Source organism: Tachysurus fulvidraco, chromosome 3, assembly GCF_022655615.1.
Source record: "Tachysurus fulvidraco isolate hzauxx_2018 chromosome 3, HZAU_PFXX_2.0, whole genome shotgun sequence".
Classification (NCBI taxonomy): Eukaryota; Metazoa; Chordata; class Actinopteri; order Siluriformes; family Bagridae; genus Tachysurus; species Tachysurus fulvidraco.
Genome location: NC_062520.1, coordinates 20,814,903 through 20,839,405, shown reverse-complemented (window position 1 = coordinate 20,839,405; position 24,503 = coordinate 20,814,903). Strand labels below are relative to the sequence as shown.

The window sequence follows — 24,503 nt, the reverse complement described above, 5'->3', positions numbered from 1 at the left end:
GCCTTTTTCCTCCCACTAGTGAGTGTGGTAATAAACTACAAAGATGTAACAAACTCAATCCTAAAAATCTTCTTTCTAATAACCATAGCTGATTCATCAGCGTCAGTAGGTAGGTGTTCTTACTCCATTGTAGGAAAACACAGGAAACGGATGTGGGTGTTCATTTGAGGCTATGTCCAGTTAAATCAGAGCTGAACCTTAATTCAATAGGATGCTGTAGGCGTTAGGCGCTGGTGGTGATGGCGGTGCAGGTGGGCGGGGCTTGATCACAGATCAGCGCAGCCGCAGCAGCAGCATCATAAAGCCGAGCAGCATCTCGCAGCACTGCGCAGCATCACCGGCGACACCAAAAAACCAACACTCCGCCCTGCCAAGCCACAACGCATCATGAATTCAAATTCTTACAAATTCAAATTATGAACGCTCAAGGTCTCGAGAATTAGTTAAAAGATTCGTCGACTGCTGTCCTGTCATTTGGTACTTGTTTGTTTTTTTTTCTCTTCTGGACCTCCAAAGACGCGCCCCAAAGAGCTCAAAATGGCCGAGATCACTGAAATACGAGCAGCGTACGGTGAGTAGCCTCAAGTCTGGGTCTGAAAACTAAAATATCGTTTATCATTTGAAATTTAATTGTCCTTATACAATAGTTGTTAAATTTGTTTTATTCTGCAACCTACATGTAAGATAGGGAAAGGAGTCATGGACTGATAAATCTTTATTCATCTGCGTTCAATTAAATCACATGTTATTATTGTCAGTATTTTTATTTTTCTAAAAGCTGGAAAAAAAAGCTGAAATTCAGGCCTTCATGACAGTATACATTACAATCAAAGGGTTTGGCAGACGCCCATATCCAGAGCTACTTCCATTTAATTCATGTATACTGATAATTAATTAATTGATTGAGTTAATTGAGATATTAATTTACTCAAAGGCCAACCAGTTTCAGCTTGGCAGTGTTGGTATTTGACCTTATTACCTTCCGGTGACCTACCACATATTAAAAGAAGAATCTAAACCAAACTATTACATCCAGCCTGATCATTGTGTTCCTAGATGATATGGTGTATTATTAATTAAAACCTATGCATAACTGGTGGTTTTCATTTTATTTTTGAGACTCTAGCCAGATTATTGTTAAACAGCCGGCTTGTTTTGTGTTCTACTGTGTGTTCTTGTAATTGGATTTAATTAATTTATTCACTACTCCCCATGTTAACTGGATAGCACCAGAGATGCCTCAGATTGCTATGGCCTTGTCTGATTCAAAGATTCTGGTACTGGCCGATTATTTTAGGAGTAATTTTCTTGGTTATACATGCTGGTATTTATTATAGTTTTTACTGACATCATCGATCAGATCTTTGAACTGATGTAACATGCTTTCTCTAACATTAGATCATCCATGTGGCATGATGTCACACTGCATTGGGCTTTGCTAGGTTTGCATCTGGCTCGTGAATGAAACCTGGGGCAGTTTAGAATGGGGTATCATTCTAAAGTGATTTAACAACATGTCCAGACATGAACAGACAAATATGTAGCAAGATGAGTAGAATGATTTTGCAAGTGTAGTCTCCAGCACTAACAATTTCAGGTAAACATATAGAAAGGGTTTAGCTTAGAAAGCACTCCAGAGGAACATTAGAGTCATCCATTTGAGTTTTCACCTCTGGATAAGGTTTGATTTCTGAAAGCTGTTAGTGAGATGATTTAAAAAGTTAATTTTGTCAACCAGTCTTCCTTGACAGGATTTGTACCGGAAAATGTATCAAAAGATGACTTAATATGGTTGTGTTGTGATAGTCTCTGATGATGTAGCTACAGCCATTATTTGTGTGGGTTCTTTTGAGGGACTGTGTGACGTATTTCGTAGGCTACTGTATGCGGTGCCAGCTGGTGCTGTCAGTGGGAGTAACATAATATGTCTTCCTGAGTCATGCTATTGAAGAGGAGGAGGGAAAAAACAGTGTCTGATCACACAGTGTGGGTCAGAGATAGATGTATGGTCTGTGGAAGATCTATGTGCCTGTCTAACACACAGAATCTACAGCATGCCGTAGGACTCAAATGATTTTCTAGCTATTTGGGGATTGTATGATAACCGCAAACTAAATTCACGAAACCAGCTTCCTAACTGAAATACCAAACGACAAATGTATTTTTGGGATATATACACCTAATTTATTATGTGTGTATATATATCCACACATAATAAATTTATACTCAGCCATCTAATCTGTAAACAACAAGTCTATAGAATGCAAATTAATGGTTGGATTTGTGCTAATCATCAGACCTAACATGAACATGTTGTGAGCACTGTTAGAGCCACATGGCAATGTTTTTACACACTGCTGTGACATTTCTTAAAAATACATGAACTCATAGAAATGTATAGAATGTAATTGTATATGTAAGATACATGTTTCCAACACAGGACAATTAATTTACTAAAGATAAAACCTGTACTAGGGTTTTTAGAACGAGAAAGAGAGAACGAGAAAGAATGCATGAGCACACAGAGGCATTTTGGCTTGCTTACATCATGTCTAAAGTTACAGTTTTACAGGGGAGGCCAGATACCAGCAGCTTCTCTGCCTTTTGCTGCATCATTCTATTGCTTGCTTACTTCCGGGTTGTTTTATCTGCTTACAGCCAATACTATGCCTTCAGAGCCAGCAGTGACACACTTTAGCCAGCTAATGTATGCTTTGATGAATTTATTTACTTCTTGTATCCTAGGCCTAAAAATGTTTCTCCATTTAAGAATGAAACAGACAGAAATGAACAGTACGTGTTTATTAGGCAAATAATTATTTAAAAAAGAGAATTTCTAGCATACCTGCACCTCAGTGATGATGATGTAGGCCTTTGATGTTTTATAATTCAGTATTAAGCTCTGCGTTGTTCTCTTCCATTTGTTACCGCATTGTATTTCATTTTTTATTGGATGATTTCCATCTTTTGTTTTAGTCAATATTTTTTAGGGACTTGTGGATGTAAGGCGATGCACAGTCATATTGGGTCACATCCTGGACTGCTCAATTCAGATATGATGTTAAAAAATATTTTGGCCTTTCTTGCACTCTTAACACTAAAGAATATCTCTTTCTAATTTTAAATCTCCTGCCAGGGTATCCTTGCATCCCTCTTGTTTGAGCCCTTGTGAAAATTGCTTACAATTGTACAAAACACTCTAGAGTTCAAATTAGGCTATTATATGCATGGATTGTGGAGTTGGCTCAGACACTGTTTGTGTCAAATTTTGATTGCAAGATTGAACAATGTGTGTGTGTGTGTGTGTGTGTGTGTGTGTGTGTGTGTGTGCACTGCCCCCTGGGGTTGTTACCAGGAGACTGGAGCAGCTGGCTTTGACAGTATTCCAAAATCTGACATCATCGTGTTGGAATCCCTGCAGTGCCCAATGGCAGGGAGCAGCCCTGCTTTGTCTATAGATGCTTTAGTAAAGAGAAAATGGAGCAGGAGAGGGGAACACAGGAAGTTAAATTTAACCATGCCTTTTGTGTGTGTGTGTGTGTGTGTGTGTGTGTGTGTGTGTGTGTGTGTGTGTGTGTGTGTGTGACTCTTATTTGGACAGACTTTCTTTTCCTTTGACCTTTTTTTTTTTTTAACTCACTAACATTAGTGTTTCTATGCTTAATAATAGAAGACTTTTTGACTTTACTTCTTTCTCTGTATGGCTGTAGAATAGTAAGAGCATGTGTGGGATTCACTACACCAATATCATACCAGACATAAGATCACTTGCAATTACTCAAGTAATCTTTGACTCATAAAAGGAACAAAAAAAATGAGCTGAACGAGACAGTGCTTTTGGCTGCAATTCTTTGTTTGAGGATGCTCAGCAACTATGTAGACATTACAGTGTACAGGTGTTGAATAGGGAGGCGTAAAATGTTATTATGGACTTACTCTGTCCATAATTAGGACTATATTAGTGACACTACCCAAGCTGCAGGAAATAAATGAACTTGGCCTTAGTGAACATAAGTGCATTGCAGTGTAATGTTTTGAAACCTGACACTAGCTAACTGCATTGCTTTGTTAGTCATATCTCTTAATATAGAAATGCATGCCTTTGCAGCATGCATACTGCTCAGTAGGCTAATGTTATTTCACATTGTGCCATAAATATGCAGTTACAGTATATGACATTATGAACAGCATGTACTTCCTCAGGTGCCATTTAACAGCACAAACAGGTTCACACCTACCCATTCTCTGCAGCGTCTATCTTGTCTCGTCTCAGAGGTCTCATTAGGACACACATATACATACCAGCCCAGCTTTCTGACAGCTCAGTAACAAAGCACTGCAGCTCCTCGAGCTCAAAGGCCATCAGCGCTGAGGGAAGCTCAGTGCCTCTGGGGAGTGTCTGTATTTTACACTCATTACACACCGCCTGATAACTCATTCCCCATCACCAGTTTGTTTCTTTGCTCTGTTTTCTTTCTGTTTTTAAAGCACTAAAAGGTGGATACTTGCAATATTGATTTTGAATTCATTTTTTTGTCCTGCATTGGTAGAAATGTTTGAGGTTCTGCTAATCAAATAAATCAAAAGATCAGATGAGAGCTTGTTGTATTTCTGGCACCAAGAATGATTTACCGAGGATGTAAATTTTTTGTGTAAATATCTGAAATCCTTCATGCCTTTATAAGTTAAAAAAATGGAGACTTGAATGGAACTGGAGAGGTAGCAAAGAGTAAGATTTGTACAAATAGAGCCAGTATTGTGTTCTAATAAAAATTACCAGTAGCTGTTCTGTGACATTTGTCTGATCAAAAAGCAAAGACAGACAATTATTGTGCACTACTATATATTGTATACCAGCTAATATTCCTGTATTGTTAATAATAGCTAGAAATATTGTGAAAATGCATTACATGTATATGCCCTATGGACAGAAACACCAGACCTATCCATGAGTAATACATGACAGGACTGCTGGTTATATTTTGGATGTAATTTGTTGTGCTGTTCTTTATTATTTCGGTGTGGCAGTGCCCTTTGCCAAAGCATTGATGTGCACTGGTTCCTGCTGTGTTTCTGTAAGGCTCAGTAGCATGCCTGCTGTATCTCCACATTAATACCCAACAGACTAACTAAATATACTGTGCATAACCAAGCTAAATTATTGTATTTTTGTTCTGTGAGACTGTTGGTACAAGCCAGCTTGATGCCTCACTGGCAAAGCTTGGCACAAAGCACAGGACACTGGAGGGAGACGTAAACAAGCAGTGGGCCTCCTCCCCTCCATTTCTTCCACTTCACTACACCTACCTCTCCATCTCCACAACACCTCACTCAAATTCTCCTCCGCCATCTTCCATCAACCAGCCTCTCAAAGCTTCCTGCTCAATTTTGAATCACATCCTACGTTTGTTTTATGCTTGGGTGTTGTGTTATGCTCAGTGTGCTAACGCATGACTATTCATTCTGACGCAGATGCACCTTTTTTAACTACACTCATTTTAAGTCTAGATTTTTTGCGTGTTTTGGTTGCTGTGTCTGAATCATCTCATCCTCCTACATTCACTCTGTTTTCCACTGCCGCTGCGATTTATTTCTGTCCTACTTTGCCATGTCTATTGCGTCAGAGCTTCTGAGTTGCCATTAAAACAATTCTGTAAGGAAATAAACGCTGGATTTTATGAACTGAAGCTTTTTAGCTGTAACACAACTAAATCAGTAATATGTATTATAATATAAAAATATTTAACTTATTATGTTTAGTGGTCCTGTCTTAACAGGGTGTTTTTATATGCTCCTGAAGGTATTAACACAAATAATACAACAGTTTATAGTAGATATATAGTGTTCAATCTGTCTGTTTGTCCCTGTTTTACAATAAAGGTAGACAATATTGTAGTGCTCAAAACCACTATTTACTTTTTCAGATATGTCCCCAGTACTTGCGGGCTTCATCGGCGCCGGCGTATTGGTGGTTGCAGTGGTGGCTTTAATCTTTGTGTGGACATGCTGCCAAAAACGTTACCACAGGATGAGCCACAAGCTGCATGGTGTCCATACAGAGTGTAGTGACCCATTAACAGACCCACCTTACAAATTCATCCACATGCTGAAGGGCATGAGCATCTACCCAGAGGCACTGACCAGCAGCAAGAGAATTGTGCGACTTGTGCATCGAGCTGGTGGCATTAACAGTGATGTCGAGCGAGAGGGCAAGGGGTGTCCTATTGTGCTAGTGGATGTGGGTGCAGAGAAGAGTCCAACAGTGACACCTCAGTTTGAGGTAGGTGGTTTAGATGAGAGTGCTCACTCGGCTCCACGACTTGAGAGGGAGCTTCCTGTTCGCGCAGACTACTGCTGCCTGGAGAACAGCTCAAGCAGTGGCAGTCAAAGCTCAAGCACCACAGCATCTAGCAGCGCCACACCCTTTACAGATGAGGCAGATCGTGGAACCCTTAGCCTCGCCATCGACTACAATTTCCCCAAGAAGGCACTGGTGGTGACTGTACTGGAGGCGCGAGGGTTACGAGCTGTGGATAGCCAAGCTGGCAGTGCTGACCCTTACATCAAGATGACCATCTTGCCGGAAAAGAAGCACAGAGTGAAGACCCGGGTCCTGCGCAAGACACTTGAGCCTGCTTTTGACGAGACGTTCACATTTTATGGCGTGCCATACAGCTCGCTGTCGGAGCTCACGCTGCACTTCCTCGTGCTGAGTTTTGACCGCTTTGCTCGTGATGATGTGATTGGCGAGACGTTGGTGCCTCTGGCTGGCATTGAGCTTAGCACAGGCAAAGTGCAAATCACACAGCCGATTAGCAAAAGAAGCATGCAGGTGAGAGTACAACCTCTCCTTTACTTCCTACATACTGTAACTTAGAAAATAATTTCTCGGGACATTAATAAAACAATTTTATGATCACTATAAGTTTTTAAACCATCCCCTCTATTAAATGTCCAATAATTGAGAGGTAGGTAAGCTTTGGTTTAATACCCATTTCAAGTTTAACATAATTAACACAGTTTCCTTGTTTTCTGTAATATTTGGAGTGACAATCTATTAACATTCTAACATCTATTAATATTCAAGCATCAGTTGATACAAAAACATTTGTACTGATACTGCATCAGATAGACATAAAGAAGTATGTGAACAATGTGTATGTGTAATCTTCACAGTAGTCATTGCTAAAATTGTTCATGCTTAAGCTCAGAGAAACATTAGCTCTCAAGGTTCTTATAAGAACAGTGTTCACATACAGATTTATAATTTATTTTTTATTTATAAAGTATTTCACTTAATTGTAAGTATAAATTAATTCATAATTTATGAAGGTAAATACGTAGTGATTCCTTAAGTACTGTACTTATAAAAGGGTATATAAAAGGAGAATTTAATGCATGGATGCTCAAATGTAATGCGTGGATGCTACAATTGAAGTATTTTATTGTGAAGATCTTGTGGCATTCTCTGCAGTGAAAGCTAAAAATAATCAGAAAAACAGAGGACTCAAAGAAACAGCGGGTGTTACTAAAACATGAAAACCAGCAGTGGCATCTGTGTGCATACACGTGTGGTTATTCTAATGTTAGTGGAGGGGAAGGAGACTATGACTGTTTTCATCTCTTAAATATATTAACAATGAGAATACCAAAAACATAAAGGCTCCTTTTGTACAATAGGCTGGTTTGAATATGGCAAACATTCTCAGGTTTTATTTTCCTATTTCAGGTAAAATGGTGTTATTTTAGAATTGAGAGTGACAGAGATTAAGATGTTCTCTTCCTTGTAATATACATACTGTAGATAAAGCATTTCTTGTGGTTTCACTTTAGTCTGAAAGAAAATGCATGTAATGTTTAGATAAAAAAACAATAATTTTATGTATCCTGTAAACTGTTACTCAGATGTAAAAAGCTGAAAAAGAAACCTTGGTTAACTTGGTTAACAACTGCTCTGCTGCCTGGACTCGTGACATTTCTGAAGCCTTTTTTCCTTCTTAAACAGCTAGCTTTGTTAGCAGTACGTAATCATGAATAGCAGATGTCCGTAGGAGGTGCATAGGCTGTATAAGGAGGGGCCAATCTACAATTCACATTTACAAAGACTCTCAAGAGGAAAAGCACATCTATGTTTTTTGCACTGTACCTCTCATTACAGACCCATGATGCAGTACTTAAGATGTATAGTGTAGATAAGAGAATGAATGAAAGGTGTCAGCGAACTGAAGGAGGTTGTTATGTGTGGGTTTTTGCAGTGTGTGAGCCGCGGCGAGCTGCTGGTGTCTCTTTCGTATCAGCCTGTCTCTCATAGACTAAGTGTGGTGGTCCTGAAAGCTAGACACCTTCCCAAACTGGACATCACTGGCCTGGCTGGAAGTGAGTACACATGAGCAAACAAACACATGAACAGATTCTAGGGTATATTTTCTATACATTACAATTCTATGCATTTACTACGTATTGCAGAAAGTTGATTGTTTTTATGAATGTTTTACAATGCTGCTTTAATTTCTGCTGCTTTGTTTCTTTATATGTTATTTATATTTTAAATATGAACTAAATATTAAGATTTATGCTGAAAAAAGAACGTTGTGTAATAAGCTAATAAATAATGTCTCAAATAAACTTTCAGACCCATATGTGAAAGTGAACGTGTTCTACAACCGTAAGCGTATTGCCAAGAAGAAAACTCATGTGAAGAAGTGCACGCTGAATCCTGTTTTCAATGAGTCCTTCATCTATGACGTACCCGCTGATCTGCTGCCCGACATCTCTATCGAATTTCTGGTTATGGACTTTGACCGCACTACTAAGAACCAGGCTGTGGGGCGTCTGGTGCTGGGAACACACAGTCCCTGCCCCTCTGGTGCCACCCACTGGCAGGAGGTCTGCCAAAACCCACGCCGACAAATCTCCAAGTGGCACAGCCTTGTAGAATATTGAGGTTTCTCCTGTCTGTTCTCAACACACATAAATAAATACACACAGCCACACACGCACATTACAGATATGCACACAAATACAGTAAACAATAACGATATACACAAAGATATGAGGGAGACCCTAAGAAATACCTCTTACCTTATTTGTCTTTAAAAAAAATGGAAGACAATGAATTAGAACACTTCACACGGACTTAAAAAAACATGATGAACTTTTGCAACAGCTATGTAGTGATTAGTTCTCAAATAATCCTTTATAAACAGTGCTGTTCTAGCCATCAGTGACCCATACACACACTTGTACATACACGTACACAAATACACTGACCAATAGTAACTTAAGAGACCAAAATATTGTTATGTACACAATTTTGAGACTGTTACAAGTACGCTCTTCTGAACTTAGCATTGATTGTATGTATGTTTAAATTAAGGTGTAATGTCTGTCTCCACAGACCTCACTACACTGCTGTAGTTCACTGTACCGCATGTCTGAATAATACCAGATTTACTGTAACAATTCAAGAAACCAAGCAAACAGCTGTCAGTGCTGACAAGTGACAAGATAAAAGTAAATAATGGCATGAATTACAGTAAGATGTAGAATGACTTTTCAAGTGACATGCCAAACTTCTTAATATGAGTGTCAGGTAAAAATAAATAAATCATGCTGACCTTAGCATGTGAGTTATTCTGGTGATCAGAATGAAGCCTCCCATTATACAGTGGATATAAATTTGCCCACTTCTGTTAAAATGGCAGGATTTTGTGATGTAAAATTATTGAACCGGTAAGACTGGTAGCGGTGCTCCATTTTTTCTATTTGTTGATGATATCCTTTATGTTCCATGGTATCTAATGATTGAGAAATTCTTTTATATTCCTCTCATCATCCATACCATTAAACAAGTGAGATATGCTTTGAAAGCTCTTTTTGGACCATGGGTTTAGCAGTCAGATGAATCCTCCAGAAACAGCTCGTTAGTTTGGCTTATATTAATTAGAATAATTGCACTAATGACAGATGTGTGATAATTACTTTGGAACATATGGTTTATAAAATGGTGTTCACCCAGCCAGAGTATTGTAACTGTTTTTGTAACTGTATTTTTACAATTTTAGCCTAAAGTGTCACTGATTGTTTTTTACATTGAGGGTGCAAGAAGTTCTTGTGTGTTTTTATCTTGGTTTAATTTTTTGTTCACATCAGAAAACCCTGCGATTTTAACATACGTGCACAGACTTTTTATATCCATTGTATACAACTCTGGATGCTCATCTGTTCAACTTATTCTTTCAAAAAAGGTTGACTAATTTGGGCAAACATGTGTTGCTTTGCGACAGCAATAAAGACTGCTGTTCTTACAGTTTGAAGATAACATGGATTTAATGTTATTTTCCTTATTGTCCATGTACCTTCCTTTTAATTCATGATTATACGGTTGTAGCGTGAGGCTACATAAAAAATATGGAGCCAGTCCGTATGTACTCGAACTCACTTTGAATGTCATTTGTAAAATAACACATGCTCCATGTAGCCACTTTTATAATTTTCTCTCAGTCTTTCTATACCGTCTCTTAATGTCACTGTAAATACTGTACAAATTGTACAGGGGCACTGTTGTGTATTTAATGGTTATTGTACTATATGCACTGAATGCCAACAGCAAGATTGTTTTTAATATGGTGTGGTGTTGTTTCCTAAAACCCCAGAATCTGTAACAGGTCTGTTAGATCTAATTGTGCTGGGTTAGTACACTGTAAAATGAAGTCTGCCAACATACAGTGAGTTAATGGTGCAAGGTACTGAACATTATATTTTTGCTTTTTTGATCTCGGACCTGGCAGGCAGTGCATTGCTTATCACAGCAGACTCAATAGATACATGTCTGATTGTGGTACTGCTGTAAGCTGCACACACCTGTTAAACCATGCACTATACATAGTCCTTCATCTACTTCCCTCAAAGCCCACAATATTCACAGTTACAGTGTCATTAGACATCTCTTGCATTGCCTACATCATAATTTTTATAGGGGTCATATTGTATATGGATGTGTTACCAACTGGTAGAATACTGAAAGGAAAAGGGATGTTGATTGTACATGATTTAATGGGATTCATTACACAAACGAAACGCTTCCTCTACAATAGTCTCAGAAACAGTCCAGTCAACAGTAATTGATTTTTTTTATGAGTATTACTGAGTCAGTTGGAGAAACAAAAATAAAAAAATCTAGGTGTTAATTAGATGCTGTAATGATTATAATTTAGCCAGAAGCTGTTAATTGGAGGGACTTTTATGTTGAAATAAAAAATTAATAACTTTACTTACATTGCTGAAGGTTCAGTGACATTTAATATAACACATATAACACATTAACATGTATGTCGTGTTCTTAAACACACTGAATGTGCAAATTAAATGTGGTACACAAATGAAACTTGCCTCATGTTTTTAAAGCCCACATGAACTATTTCAGATTATTAAGTAACATCAAGAGTAGAAGAGGTCCATTGCATCACTGCACTGTGTATAACATTTACTGATGGGCTAATGCACAGACATTTATTTGCCTTACAGCACATTATTCATTCATTCATCTTCAGAAAACCTCATATTTACAAGTTCAAGTTTATCCTCATATAGGATCTGTCTCTTTAATGCATATTCTAAGAATGGTCTTCAGCTATTTTCGTGGCATTACAAATGATCAATTTTGCAAAATATTATCCATGATTCAACAGTCACAATCTATTTTGCATCCTCTCTTTGGGCGGATCTATTTCTCACGTCAGGCGTTGGGGCTGGTTTATTTAGTATAACTTTTACACAAATGACTGCAACTTACAAATGAATGTAAAGCAAAGCAGCCGAGTAGACTGCACTTCCATCCATTTTCTGTACCGCTTATCCTAGACAGGTTTGCAGGGTGCCTGGAGCCTATATAAGGGGAAAAAGCTAGGAACAAGGTACCATCCTTTCACAGAGGGCAAAATTGCATACACAATTCAGAGATGCCAGTCATCTTTTTCTACATGTTTGTTTTTTTAATATACTAATGTTGGCTTTCTAATTTTCATGGTTCTTGATGTGAATTAATCTTTTATCAAGGATTTTGAATTACATTATTGCACAGGATGTGTTGTGTAATTGAAATAACAGATTTAGTGTCATTTGTTTATAAAGTGGTGTGATGTCCTCCTACTGGACAAATAGTCATAAAAAGTTTGTCTCTTAGTAGCTTCATCTGACATTTTTTTATTCAATTCAAACTATATTTATAGATACATCAAAATATTTGAATATTAGATTCCTATTGCAAAAAAACGTTACAACTGAACCACAACCACAAGAGGGGGCAAGGTGCTTTTCCCAGTTGATGTCAGCAGGAGAACAGACCACCAGAGGGCACTGTTACACAGTCTTAAATTTACATTTACAGCATTTAGCAGACACTCTTATCCAGAGTGACTTACTGTACATCTTTTTTATTTCAGTTTATACACCTGAGCAATTGAGGGTTAAGGGCCTTGCTCGGGGGCCCTGCAGTGGCAACTTGGTAATCAAACCCTTAACCACTGAGATAACCACATCCATTGCTTGATTGCTATGTTTCTTCTTTAATTATTGAATATCTTTTTTTTTTTTTTTTTATTTAGTTACTTAGTTATACATTTTATGTTTACCTCTTTAAGTTCTGTGTTTCCCTGAGCCTTATTCTGTTAGCCTTATTCAGCCTTTACTCTGTTCTGGTTACTGTTAGCTTTCTTTGTCTCTATTAAATAAGCTCAGTGCTTTGAATACATCTCCTAAGACAGCTGTTATGAACATTTTTAATAATTAATTTATTTATTAATAACAAATGTTAAGGAACAGAATCTCCGGTCTCAAAAAGTGGTTCTTCTAACACTTCTTACTATAGAGGCCTGCAATCTAATCTACGCAATCTAAACAATATAATGTTCACTGAAGTTGGAGAAGATGCTTAAACATATTTATTAAACTTGTTTTTCTCACATTTTGCCAATGGTTATGCACTATATGGCCTAAAGGTACGTGATTCTTACCCAAACTATCTGCACAAATAAGCACACAATAGTGTAATAGTGTTCTTCTTCTTCTTCTACCGCTTATCCGGGGCCGCTTATCCGGGGCACAAAGCTCATGACCATAGGTGAGGGTAGGAACGTAGATCAACCGGTAAATAGAGAGCTTAGCCTTGTGGCTCAGCTCTTTCTTCACCACAACAGATCGGTATATCGACCGCATCACTGCAGAAGATACACCAATCCGCCTGTCGATCTCCCGCTCCATCCTTCCCTCACTCGTAAACAAGACCCCAAGATACTTAAACTCCTCCACTTGAGGCAGGAGCTCTCCACCAACCTGAAGGGGGCAAGCCACCCTTTTCCGACTGAGAACCATGGCCTCGGACTTGGAGGTGCTGATTCTCATCCCCGCCGCTTCACAACCGTCCCAGTGCACGCTGAAGGTCCTGGTTTGAGGAAGCCAACAGGACAACATCATCTGCAAAAAGCAGAGACGAAATCCTGTGGTCCCCAAACCGGACCCCCTCCGGCCCCATACTGCGCCTAGAAATCCTGTCCATATAAGTAATGAACAGGACCGGTGACAAAGGGCAGCCCTGACGGAGTCCAACATGCACCGGGAATAAGTCTGACTTACTGCCGGCAATGCGAACCAAACTCCTGCTCCGGTCATATAGGGACCGGACAGCCCTTAACAGAGGGCCCCGGACCCCATACTCCCAGAGCACCCCCCACAGGTCACCACGAGGGACACAGTCGAAAGCCTTCTCCAAATCCACAAAACACATGTGAACTGGTTGGGCAAACTCCCATGAACCCTCCAGCAACCTGGCGAGGGTATAGAGATGGTCCAGTGTTCCACGACCGGGACGAAACCCGCATTGTTCCTCCTGAATCCGAGGTTCGACTATCGGCCGAATTCTCCTCTCCAGTACCCTGGCATAGACTTTTCCGGGGAGGCTGAGGAGTGTGATCCCCCTATAGTTGGAACACACCCTCCGGTCCCCCTTCTTAAACAGAGGGACCACCACCCCAGTCTGCCAGTCCAGAGGCACTGTCCCCAACCTCCATGCGATGTTGCAGAGGCATGTCAACCAAGACAGCCCCACAACATCCAGAGACTTGAGGTACTCAGGGCGGATCTCATCTACCCCCGGTGCCTTGCCACTGAGGGGCTTCTCAACTACCTCAGTGACCTCAGCTTGGGGAATCGACGAGTACACAACTGAGCCCCCGCCCTCTGCTTCCTCAGTGGAAGACATGTCGGTGGGGTTGAGGAGATCCTCGAAGTATTCCTTCCACCGTCCAAGGATGTCCCCAGTCGAAGTCAGCAGATTCCCACTCCCACTGTAAACAGTGTGAGCAGGGCACTGCTTCCCCCTCCTGAGGCGCCGGACAGTTTGCCAGAATTTCTTCGAGGCCAACTGATAGTCCTTCTCCATGGCCTCACCGAACTCCTCCCAGACCCGAGTTTTTGCCTCCGTAACCACCCGGGCTGAAGCTCGCTTGGCCTTTCGGTACCTATCAGCTGCCTCCGGAGTCCCCCGAGCCAACCAGGCTCGATAGGATTCCTTCTTCAGCTTGACGGCATCCCTTACTTCCGGGGTCCACCACCGGGTTCGGGGATTGCCACCACGACAGGCACCGGAGACCTTACGGCCACAGCTCCGAGCGGCCGCGTCGACAATGGAGGTGGAGAACATGGTCCACTCGGACTCAATGTCTCCAACCTCCCTCGGGATCTGATTGAAGCTCTGCCGGAGGTGGGAGTTGAAGATCTCTCTGACCGGAGACTCTGTCAAACGTTCCCAGCAGACCCTCACAGTAGGTTTGGGTCTGCCAAGTCTGTCCAACTTCCTCCCCCGCCATCGGATCCAACTCACCACCAGGTGGTGATCAGTTGACAGCTCCGCCCCTCTCTTTACCCGAGTGTCCAAGACATACGGCCGGAGGTCAGATGAAACAACCACAAAGTTGATCATCGACTTCCGACCTAGGGTGTCCTGGTGCCATGTGTACTGAAGGACACCCTTATGCTTGAACATGGTGTTCGTTATGGACAAACTGTGACTAGCACAGAAGTCTAATAACGAAACACTACTCGGGTTCAGGTCGGGGGGGCCGTTCCTCCCAATCACGCCCCTCCAGGTGTCACTGTCACTGCCCACGTGAGCGTTGAAGTCTCCCAGTAGAACGACGGAGTCCCCGGTCGGAGCACTTTCCAGCACCCCTTCCAGACACGCCAAGAAGGTCGGGTACTCTACACTGCCATTTGGCCCATAAGCACAAATGACCATGAGAGACCTATCCCCTACCAGAAGGCGCAGGGAAACGACCCTCTCGTTCACCGGGGTGAACTCCAACACATGGTTGCTGAGATGGGGGGCTATGAGCAAGCCCACACCAGCCCGCCGCCTCTCACCATGGGCAACTCCAGAGTAGTAGAGCGTCCAGCCTCTCTCAAGGGGTTGGATTCCAGAGCCCAAGCTGTGTGTGGAGGTGAGCCCCACTATATCTAGTCGGTATCTCTCAACCTCCCGCACCAGGTCAGGCTCCTTCCCCCCCAGCGAGGTGACATTCCATGTCCCTAGTGCCAGATTCCGTGTCTGGGGATTGGGTCGCCGAGGCCCCCGCCTTCGACTGCCACCCAATCCACATTGCACCGACCCCTTGCTGTTTCTCCTGCAGGTGGTGGGCCCACAGGAGATCGGCCCCACGTCGCTCTTTCGGGCTGAGCCCGGCCGGGCCCCGTGGGGCAAGACCCGGCCACCAGGCGCTCGCATGCGAGCCCCAACCCCGGGCCTGGCTCCAGGGCGGGGCCCCGGTTGCGCCTTACCGGGCGACGTCACGGACCTTGGTATTAATTCACTCATAAGGGTTTTTTGAACCGCTCTTTGTCTGGCCTGTCACCCAGGACCTGTTTGCCTTGGGAGACCCTACCAGGGGCAAAAGCCCCAGACAACATAGCTCCTAGGATCATTCAGGCACGCAAACCCCTCCACCACAATAAGGTGGCGGTTCAAGGAGGGGGTAATAGTGTTTCTGTATGTTATAGCATACATGTGGCTACTGGGCAAAAGTCATGCTCTAAAATCAAATTTAATGTCATCTAAGAACTGAGAAAACTGTTAGAGCTATAAAAAAAGGAACAACTCAGTATTAATGGTCATGGTTTTGGAACGAGATGTACTCAGGTGTCCACATACTTCTGGCTATAACGTGTATATGATGAGCTTGATAAACTGTGGCTTTACACTAACACTAACACTAACAACCAAATAAATAGACTGTATCTCCACATAATTATGAATTAATTTTGATATTGTAATGGAATAGAATTGAACAGAAAGGAATAAAACAGTTACAGTTAGTGTGTAAAAAGGCAGAGGTAGTGTGACTTCCACTGATTGTGAAAACTGATAGTGTGAATGAATATGTGTGTGTGGGTGGGAAGTGGGTGAAATGAGGTGGCAGAGAGCAAACTACTGACTTACATGAAATTTCACAAATGACATTTCACGTGCTTTCGAAAACATTTCGAATACCATCATCTTATGCATCTTGTTAGAACCATGAACATCGAGGGGAAAAATAAACACAACCAGCAAAAAAATACAAAACACATTTACATGATTAATGAGTCTTTATTTTCTTCATTTTTTAACAAAACATATATCATTCAAATTTGGCAATGTAAAACATAAATACATTGAGAATTAAAAATAAATAAATAAACATAAATAATTAAGAAATAATAATCACAGACTTTGATTAAACTAACAAGAGAAGTGTTGATTTGATCAAAAGGTGCTCTAAAAATAGATTATACATTAAGCTAGGAATGAACAAAATGTAAAATATGTCAACTAGTAAATATACAAATACAGAGAAGTTGATTTTTTTTAATGAGTAAATCATGTTTGAGTGTAAGTCTGTCACAGCCTATATAAAGATGAGGGCTAGTGTCTCAGATGCTCAGAGGCTGCTGGTTTCAGACCGTTTATGTACATCCATTTCATACTATTCTTGATTGTTTGTTTTTTTCTAGAGAAGCATAGTGTACCACCCTGTAACACAATTTTTATAACCTCAACAGAAATAGAAAGGGCTACGTGCCCTTCACCATCCTCCAGCTGCCCAAACTGCTCCGAGGCATCCGTTTGTCTTCCTATCTGTGTAGACAGCATTAAGAGCTCATGCTAGCCAAGCACGATTCCCTGCAATTATGTGTTCTTGTCCAGGCCTTCTGAGACTCCCTCAGGAAGAGGAAAATAATGCAGTGTAAGTCCACACACAAAGTAAATTGGATAGAGTCATTGATCACATCTCACCTTGTTAAAACAAGCCTGGGACCTTCCTGTCTGGGCTCATTATTATTAAACAAATCAAATTATACAAAGGGGGCATATATGATCTTCTACCAGCTGGTCTTCCACTGATCGTCTGGAGTAACAGTATGTCTGCTTAAAATGAACAAAGTGTTTGGGATAAGTTATACTGCTTCATAAGACCAGTTTGTGAGTTTCCTGAAGTAGGCCATAAAGGGAGAGAACATTGTGAGATACCATATAATAACAATGTTTGAATTTATGCTAATTATGCTAACACTAGTAGTAGTCTGTTAAATAAGTTGTTTTTCAGACAAGAACTTGGCTAATGCAACTGATATTGATTTTTTTTTAAATTATGGTCAGAATTGTTGAATGAGGCATTTAGCAGTAGCAAAACAGAAATGTAAACACAATCTGAGACAAGCAGTAGGTCACTGATTACTGTTGCCAGCACTGATTCTCCAATGATTCATAATTAGAGGATGAAGTACGTGATGAATTAACAGGTGCCTTCTATTGTAGCTTAGCCCGTATGGTTTCTATTTCCTACTGGAAAAAGTCCAATAAATCATTGCTCCACAAATAATCTACCATGCCTGCTTTAGTGAAAAAAAACAACGTGCAGGCACTTGATTTGTATCTACAGTACAATAATGCTTAGAGTGTTTTGGAAACTGGGATGTTTGGATGCCCTATATGAGGAGGAGATGGAAGACCTTACCTGTGTGATTTCATATTACAGCACTGATGATCACAAAAGTGTTGATTTGGCATTTGGTATAGTGTTGGTGCTGTGTTGCCAGTATACTTTGTTCTCTTAGCCTTGAAGCCTGGACTCTGATAACTTTCTTCGGCTACAGGCCAGAATTATAGGAAAAATGCAACCAAGACTTTTCAGGTTTTTCAGGGCCATGTCACCAACATCTTAAATTTACATATGGTGTCAAACAAACCTACAATGATTATACTACACTCTTTATGATTGAACCACAATTAATATAAATGAATATATTTTGCAGCTCGTAGTGTAAATAAAAGCATGTACACATATACACGCTCACACAGGCCAGACTGTGCTATTTGCTTATGAGGACTGTTTGGGCTAAAAAGAGCTTTGATTGAATTGGGCACTCATGGGACATGGTGCTACGTGCAGCTTGGAGCTTTCTGCCCTTACCCTCTCAGACACACAGACTGAGAGAACACAAAGATATTGAGATAGCACATGGAAATGTAAACACTTGGTTGTCTCCAAGAGAAAATAACCCAGCCTGTAGATTGTATGTGCAATGCAGCATAGTGTTTGATATAAGACAAAATAGCTGGCTAGAGGTTATTAATTCCCTGTGCAACCTTCTATGGCCTTCAACTAAAATTTATATCAATGAAAAACTAATATCATATATAACTTTGAGGAATAATGTTTTTTTGTGATTATGAGGATAAGGGTTTTGTCGGTAACTCATTGTATCAAAAGCAAGACTGTTAGTAAGTAGACAATAGGGTGCGTGATTACACTTTGTTTTTGATTATCATATTCAAAATAGCAGTAAGTCAAGACATATTGGTGACATATTGGGACACCACTGGGACTTGATCACTGGGCTATAACACATCTGATAATTTGAACTTTTTACCAACTCTAGCATATAATATTGACTATTTACTACTATATACAATAATATTTTTTCAATATCTGCTCTGAGGTTTTACTGGCCAAATTGCTTAGTGATAAGTTTGTATCTCGAGATGCTGGTGGCATTATAAAGAATATTTATTTTTTCATGATAAATCACACACTCTATCCAAGTAGCTTTGCTAAGGTGTATTCTGACAAGTCAAACCTTGTATTCTTCATAGTTAAATATCACCCTACATAATTATCAGGCTTAGCTGGAGAGTGTAAGTGATTCAAAAAATAATTATACATCCAATTTGTTATTTGTATATTTATTTCTTATGGACACCTTCTTCTGTTGCAACCCTTTAAAGTCCAAGGAACTGCTGGGTTCTACATACTATACTATATTTGTAACAAACAATGTATAATGGAATGCTGATTTAGGCATGTAATTTTTTAACTAATATCTATATGCTTACATTAATTCCCTAATATTGTTAGCAGCACTGGATTAATAGCTTAAGTACAAAAATACTGGAGCACATTTTTTCTGGTGGTCTGCTTTGTGGTTTAGGAAAAGGTCCAAAGTGTTAGGGTTTTATGCGATCCAACATTTCAGGCTTTAATTTGGCCATGAATGTCACAGCCTGGCTTGTGTGACCAAATTAGATAAATAGGTCTGTGTTGAAAAATGATCACTGGGGTTGTTTTTTCCACTGTTGACAGAACTCATTAGCAAATACAACAAATCCCACTGAAGGTAAAATTTGAGGACAAACAATGTTTTTGCAGTATAATTATTAATATAATATGAAATAATAATTGTGTTAACGAATTATCGTGTTCAAATTGTGCCTAATTAATTAAGACACAGCTCCCCATGAGGTCCTGTTAAAGAAAAAGATGTAGCTGAATCCACTCTCTTTCCCCAACTTTCACTCTAAAATTAGTAAGCATTAGATGGCAGAAATAGTAAGCATACGCAGTGAGGCTGTGACAGTTTGTAAAACTCAATGAGTTCTACAGGGTTGACTCATAATATTGCTTCCGAACTGGACACCATCCAAGGTCATGAAATGACTTTTTGAGCAAAGTATATATGAATATTTCTCAGGATTTATTACAGATTACCGGTCTAGTGGCTGACCAGGTCTCACAGGTGTCACAGGTAACACATTCTGCTGGATTTTTTGGTCAAAATAATTAATGTAAGCTTCAGGAAATTTACAGTGGAAGACATTTAAACATTTATTTAAATAAGATAGGCTCTAGAACATCACAACTCCCCATTTACATGTTCATTTCAGTCACTGTTGGCGGTAAGGGATTAAATCTGGAATTTAGGAGAATCTGACATTGTTTTCCTGCAAACATTGATGATGTTTAATGGGGAATTACAGTAACTGTCAGAACTCATTATAGCATTTTCACAGTAATATGGTTGAGCGAGAGCCAAGCTTTGAGAAAGAGCCAAGCTTTGGTCCAGGGTATGGGCCATGTGACGAAAGAAGCACATGGCACAGTATGAACTTTTTTGATTAGATCAAATTAGAGTAAAAAATAATCTATGATGAAAGGACACATACTTTGCTCCACGGTCCAGTTCTGATGCTAACATCCCAGTTGCAGGCTGTCATCAGTAGAAGCAGGGGTCAGCATGGGCACTCTGACCAGCTTGCTGCTATACTGCTCAAAACACAGCAAGATTCAATGCACCGTGTCCTGACTTTGTATAATAGCTAGAATTAACTTTTTCAGTAATTTGCGCTACAGTAGATTTTCTGTGTGATTGGACCTTGATGCTCCATGTGGGCATCAAAGAGCCTTGATGCTGACCATATCCGTCCCCCCAGTTCACCAGTTGTTCTTACTTGAGACATTTTTGGTAGGTACTGTATTAACCACTGCATACTGTACCAGGTACACCCCACAAGCCATGGAATTGGAGATGCTTTGACCCAGTCGTCTAGCCCACTTACAACACATTGACTTTGAGAATTGACTGTTTACTTCTTGAATTATCCCACTTGTCATCATTAATCAAGTACATGACCCAAATGTGCAAATGAATTTGATTTAATTTGTTTATTTCCTGTTTGTAAGCCACAGTCTTTTAGCTTGCACAAGGGATCCAAACATGAACAGTTGATCATCTTCTTGAATGTAATAGTCAAATATATTTACTTTTACAATCACAAGACATGTATTGACCTGTAATCAGAAAATTAGCTAAAAATAATCAAGGCTATATGGGATTTTACAGGCAAAGCAGAACTGGGATTCTCTAAGAAGCCTGAAACACCCTATGATCCAGTTTTGTTAGAAGACAGCACAACAGAGTATCTAACAGTGATTTAATTGCAAAGGCAACTCATAATGTGATTTTACTGAGTATTTCACTGTTAGTTGTTTTTATAATTTTTATTATTTTCATATTTAGAAACCTTATATTGTTTTTGAAGTAACTTTATAATTAGTCTATGTATATACTATGAGACAGAGGCATGTTTTTATTATTTTTATTAATTATTTCATGTGTGATTGTAATGCATGCTCTAAATATGCAAAATACAAACAGATGGCAGCTCACTACGTCAACATGCGTGGACTGCATCACACTTAGTAACAGTTACAGACGTAAGATCTCACATTAAAGGAGGATGACTGTGAGCGTGGAAGTGTGGGTAGTGTGTTGTGGGTTTTGTTGAGCTGAGCCACAGAAGGAGAGTTTCATGAGGCCCCTCACTTTCTTAGGTAATATACAATATGTGCACTTATAGATACACTTACCATTCATTTTAATAGGAACACCTGTACATGTGCAGTTATCTAAACAACTAGTCATTTGGCAGCAACACAATACATGTTAATGTTGACAACAAACATCAGAAAGAACAGGAATATGAGACTATCGTAGGCACAAGCTTAGGACTAGAAAGTCCAACTGTCCAATGTTAGTGAGGTGTCTGCTAATGATAGCCAGAAGTGGATTCTGATGTGCTCTATTATTTTTCTACCACCTCCACCTGGCCTGATTTTTTTGTACATTTTGAGATGCTTTTCTGCTCACCATGGTTGTAAAGAGTGATTATACAAGTTATTATATCCTTACTGGCAGCTATAACCAGTCTAGTTATTCTCTTTCTGATCTCACTAACCAACAAAGAGACTGCAGACACTCTTCTCACAGAATGGTTTTGTTTTTTTCACAGCATTCTATTTAAAATCTAGAGATTGCTGCTTGTAAAATAAATCAGTATATTTTCTGAAATACATAAAATATTTGACCCATTGTTGGCTCATCACCAACAATCAAGCAGTTTTTTTGTCATTTATTGTGATGTTTGATGTGAACATTGACTGAAGCTCTTGACCTGTGTTCACATGCTTTAATACAATATGCAGTTGCCACATGCACATGCTGCTGGTTAACAGCATAAATGTTCAGGTGAACAGGTGTTCCTGTGGACAGGAGTGTATATGCTCATCACCCTTCACTTTTGTGTGAAAAATAATAAATAGTAATAAAATAATAATAAATAGTTTAGTATAATACTATTTTTAGTTAGTCTGTTAATTTAAATGATATTTTATTTGACAATCCAAACCATGTCGATCTCTTACAGCCACTACGTTAAAATAAAACAAACAAAATTGCTGTTTAAAGCATTTTTATTTTCAATTGTCTATAAAGTAGTATATGGACCATGTAAAATCAATGCACATAGTTTCTTCAGCATTGGTACATAAGAAACCTCAGTTTGTTTACAAAGCTCTTCAGTAGGCTATGTACATGGGTTGTATGAAAATACTGTCTTCTTAACATCTCACTTTCATTTAACCCTCAAATGCATTTGCACATCTCTCCTATTCTTCTGAAACTTTTAGAACAGCTCTGAGCCCTCTTTACTTGGCTTGTATCACTCGATGATCAGAAAGTCTCTGGCTTTACACTATAAAGAGGCTGCTTTGATACGTGAAGAAACCAACTTTCCTTCTCAAAAACCTTCTAGGATCTTAGCCTCAACTTATGAATTGACAACCTGGTTTCAACAATTACTCCTGTTTAATAGGATCCATGGTTGTCCAGATCATGCATGCTCTCTCTGGCCATTATTCCTGCATGGGGACTTGACATATTGGTCATAATGTCAACTTTCATTAAAAAGAAGCCCTACTCCCTTTTCTTGCTGAAGACAGCTGATACAGTCCTCACAATGCCCATAATTCCAGCCGCTCCTTTCTTGACCCCCCTGGCCTCCTTTATGAGCTCATGCAGGCCATGGAAGACAAGCAGAACACCATGGTATGCCTCAGCTGCAGAGACCTCAAAGAAGCCACAGTCTGCTGAGAGGGCAAGCAGACGCCCTTCCTCACTTGAGACAACACGGCGATGCTGCAGGTCCCTCTTGTTGCCCACCACCACCATGGGCAATGAAGAGCTTAAGGAAGAGGACAGCTTCTGTATAAGTGCTACCTGCTGCTGCACAACCTCGAAGCTGGTGCGGTCACAAATGCTGTAGACAAGCACAATGCCATCTGCCCAGCGGAGCTGTTCTTCACTCACTGACTCAGAGCTCTCACAGCTCTAAAAAATAGAAAGAGGTCAGACATGTCATTCATCTTACAGAAACCAATGAAAATATAGATTTTAGATGTTAGTGCCTTACCTGTGGATACAGGGAGTCCCAGACATTGAAGGAGATCTCCCGCCCATCAATTTTGTCAATGTGACTGTATATTGACTCTGGAAATAGAAACATATATAAATATATACATACATATTTAAATATATATATAATATAATATATTTTTTATTAAAACTATATAGGATTCTACAGTATTATCAAACTTACCAATATTACCATATTCACCAATAAATCTTTTGGTAAGAAACCGCACAGTTAGAGCTGCAGAATCAGATGAAAAATTATTATAAATTTAATATACACGAACGTATAAACAATCATAATTTTTTAGGTTAATACTGATCAGTGCTTACCTGATTTCCCGACATTTTCAGCTCCAAGTAGCAAGATGTTCGCTTCCACTTTATGCTGGTTTCCATCCATTGCTTTACTGCAGTGGGGTAAGTTCGATTTAACCTGGACAACCATTTGGATAGTTAAGTGTGCCAGAGAATAAACAGTTTATAACCACGCGGAATTTAATACAACGAGGAATGAGCTCTGAGCACAGCGAACTGGCAGTATATACTGGCAATGGGCGGGGCTTATCTGTGGTGGGCGTGGTTTCCAAATGAGCAAAAGGGTTGGTTCAAAAAAATCATTACCATCGTTATGTTTATATCCTTTGCGGCACAACAATGATTTAAAAAAACAAGCAAAACCATACGGTCGAGTAGCGTAAATTTGTGAAATATATATAATTTTCTGTCTCTCTCTCTCTCTCTCTCTCTCTCTCTCTATATATATATATATATATATATATAAAATGTGTGTGATATATACAATATTATAATGTGTGATAGATATAGATCACACATTATATATCTATGTGCGCGCGCGCACACACTTAAATAAACACCTAATTCAT

The 24,503-nt window shown here is 39.8% G+C and overlaps 2 protein-coding genes across 2 annotated transcripts; one reads left to right on the top strand and one right to left on the bottom strand.

Annotated features, from left to right (window-relative positions):
* Nucleotides 1-283: 283 nt before the first annotated feature.
* syt11b (synaptotagmin XIb) lies at nucleotides 284-10,321 on the top strand. The gene is made up of 4 exons (XM_027148794.2): nucleotides 284-571; nucleotides 5,925-6,832; nucleotides 8,256-8,376; nucleotides 8,633-10,321. Exons 1-4 carry the CDS (start codon nucleotides 538-540, stop codon nucleotides 8,941-8,943), a joined length of 1,374 nt encoding a protein of 457 aa, XP_027004595.2. The 5' UTR covers nucleotides 284-537; the 3' UTR covers nucleotides 8,944-10,321.
* Nucleotides 10,322-22,594: 12,273 nt separating this feature from the next.
* zgc:171704 (Ras-related and estrogen-regulated growth inhibitor-like protein) lies at nucleotides 22,595-24,440 on the bottom strand. Its single transcript, XM_027149532.2, has 4 exons — nucleotides 23,950-24,440; nucleotides 23,804-23,857; nucleotides 23,618-23,694; nucleotides 22,595-23,535 (listed from the first exon to the last, which is right to left on the bottom strand). Exons 1-4 carry the CDS (start codon nucleotides 24,062-24,064, stop codon nucleotides 23,122-23,124), a joined length of 660 nt encoding a protein of 219 aa, XP_027005333.1. The 5' UTR covers nucleotides 24,065-24,440; the 3' UTR covers nucleotides 22,595-23,121.
* Nucleotides 24,441-24,503: the final 63 nt, after the last annotated feature.

Bases quoted from the DNA above. Each gene is read 5' to 3' on its own strand.
- syt11b (XM_027148794.2), top strand. From the start codon at position 538: ATGGCCGAGATCACTGAAATACGAGCAGCGTACG. The intron at 572-5,924 runs GTGAGTAGCCTC...TTACTTTTTCAG, and splicing joins TGAAATACGAGCAGCGTACG to ATATGTCCCCAGTACTTGCG. The intron at 8,377-8,632 runs GTGAGTACACAT...ATAAACTTTCAG, and splicing joins CATCACTGGCCTGGCTGGAA to ACCCATATGTGAAAGTGAAC.
- zgc:171704 (XM_027149532.2), bottom strand. From the start codon at position 24,064: ATGGTTGTCCAGGTTAAATCGAACTTACCCCACTGCAGTAAAGCAATG. The intron at 23,858-23,949 runs GTAAGCACTGAT...CTGATTCTGCAG, and splicing joins TGAAAATGTCGGGAAATCAG to CTCTAACTGTGCGGTTTCTT. The intron at 23,536-23,617 runs GTAAGGCACTAA...TCTATTTTTTAG, and splicing joins GGGACTCCCTGTATCCACAG to AGCTGTGAGAGCTCTGAGTC.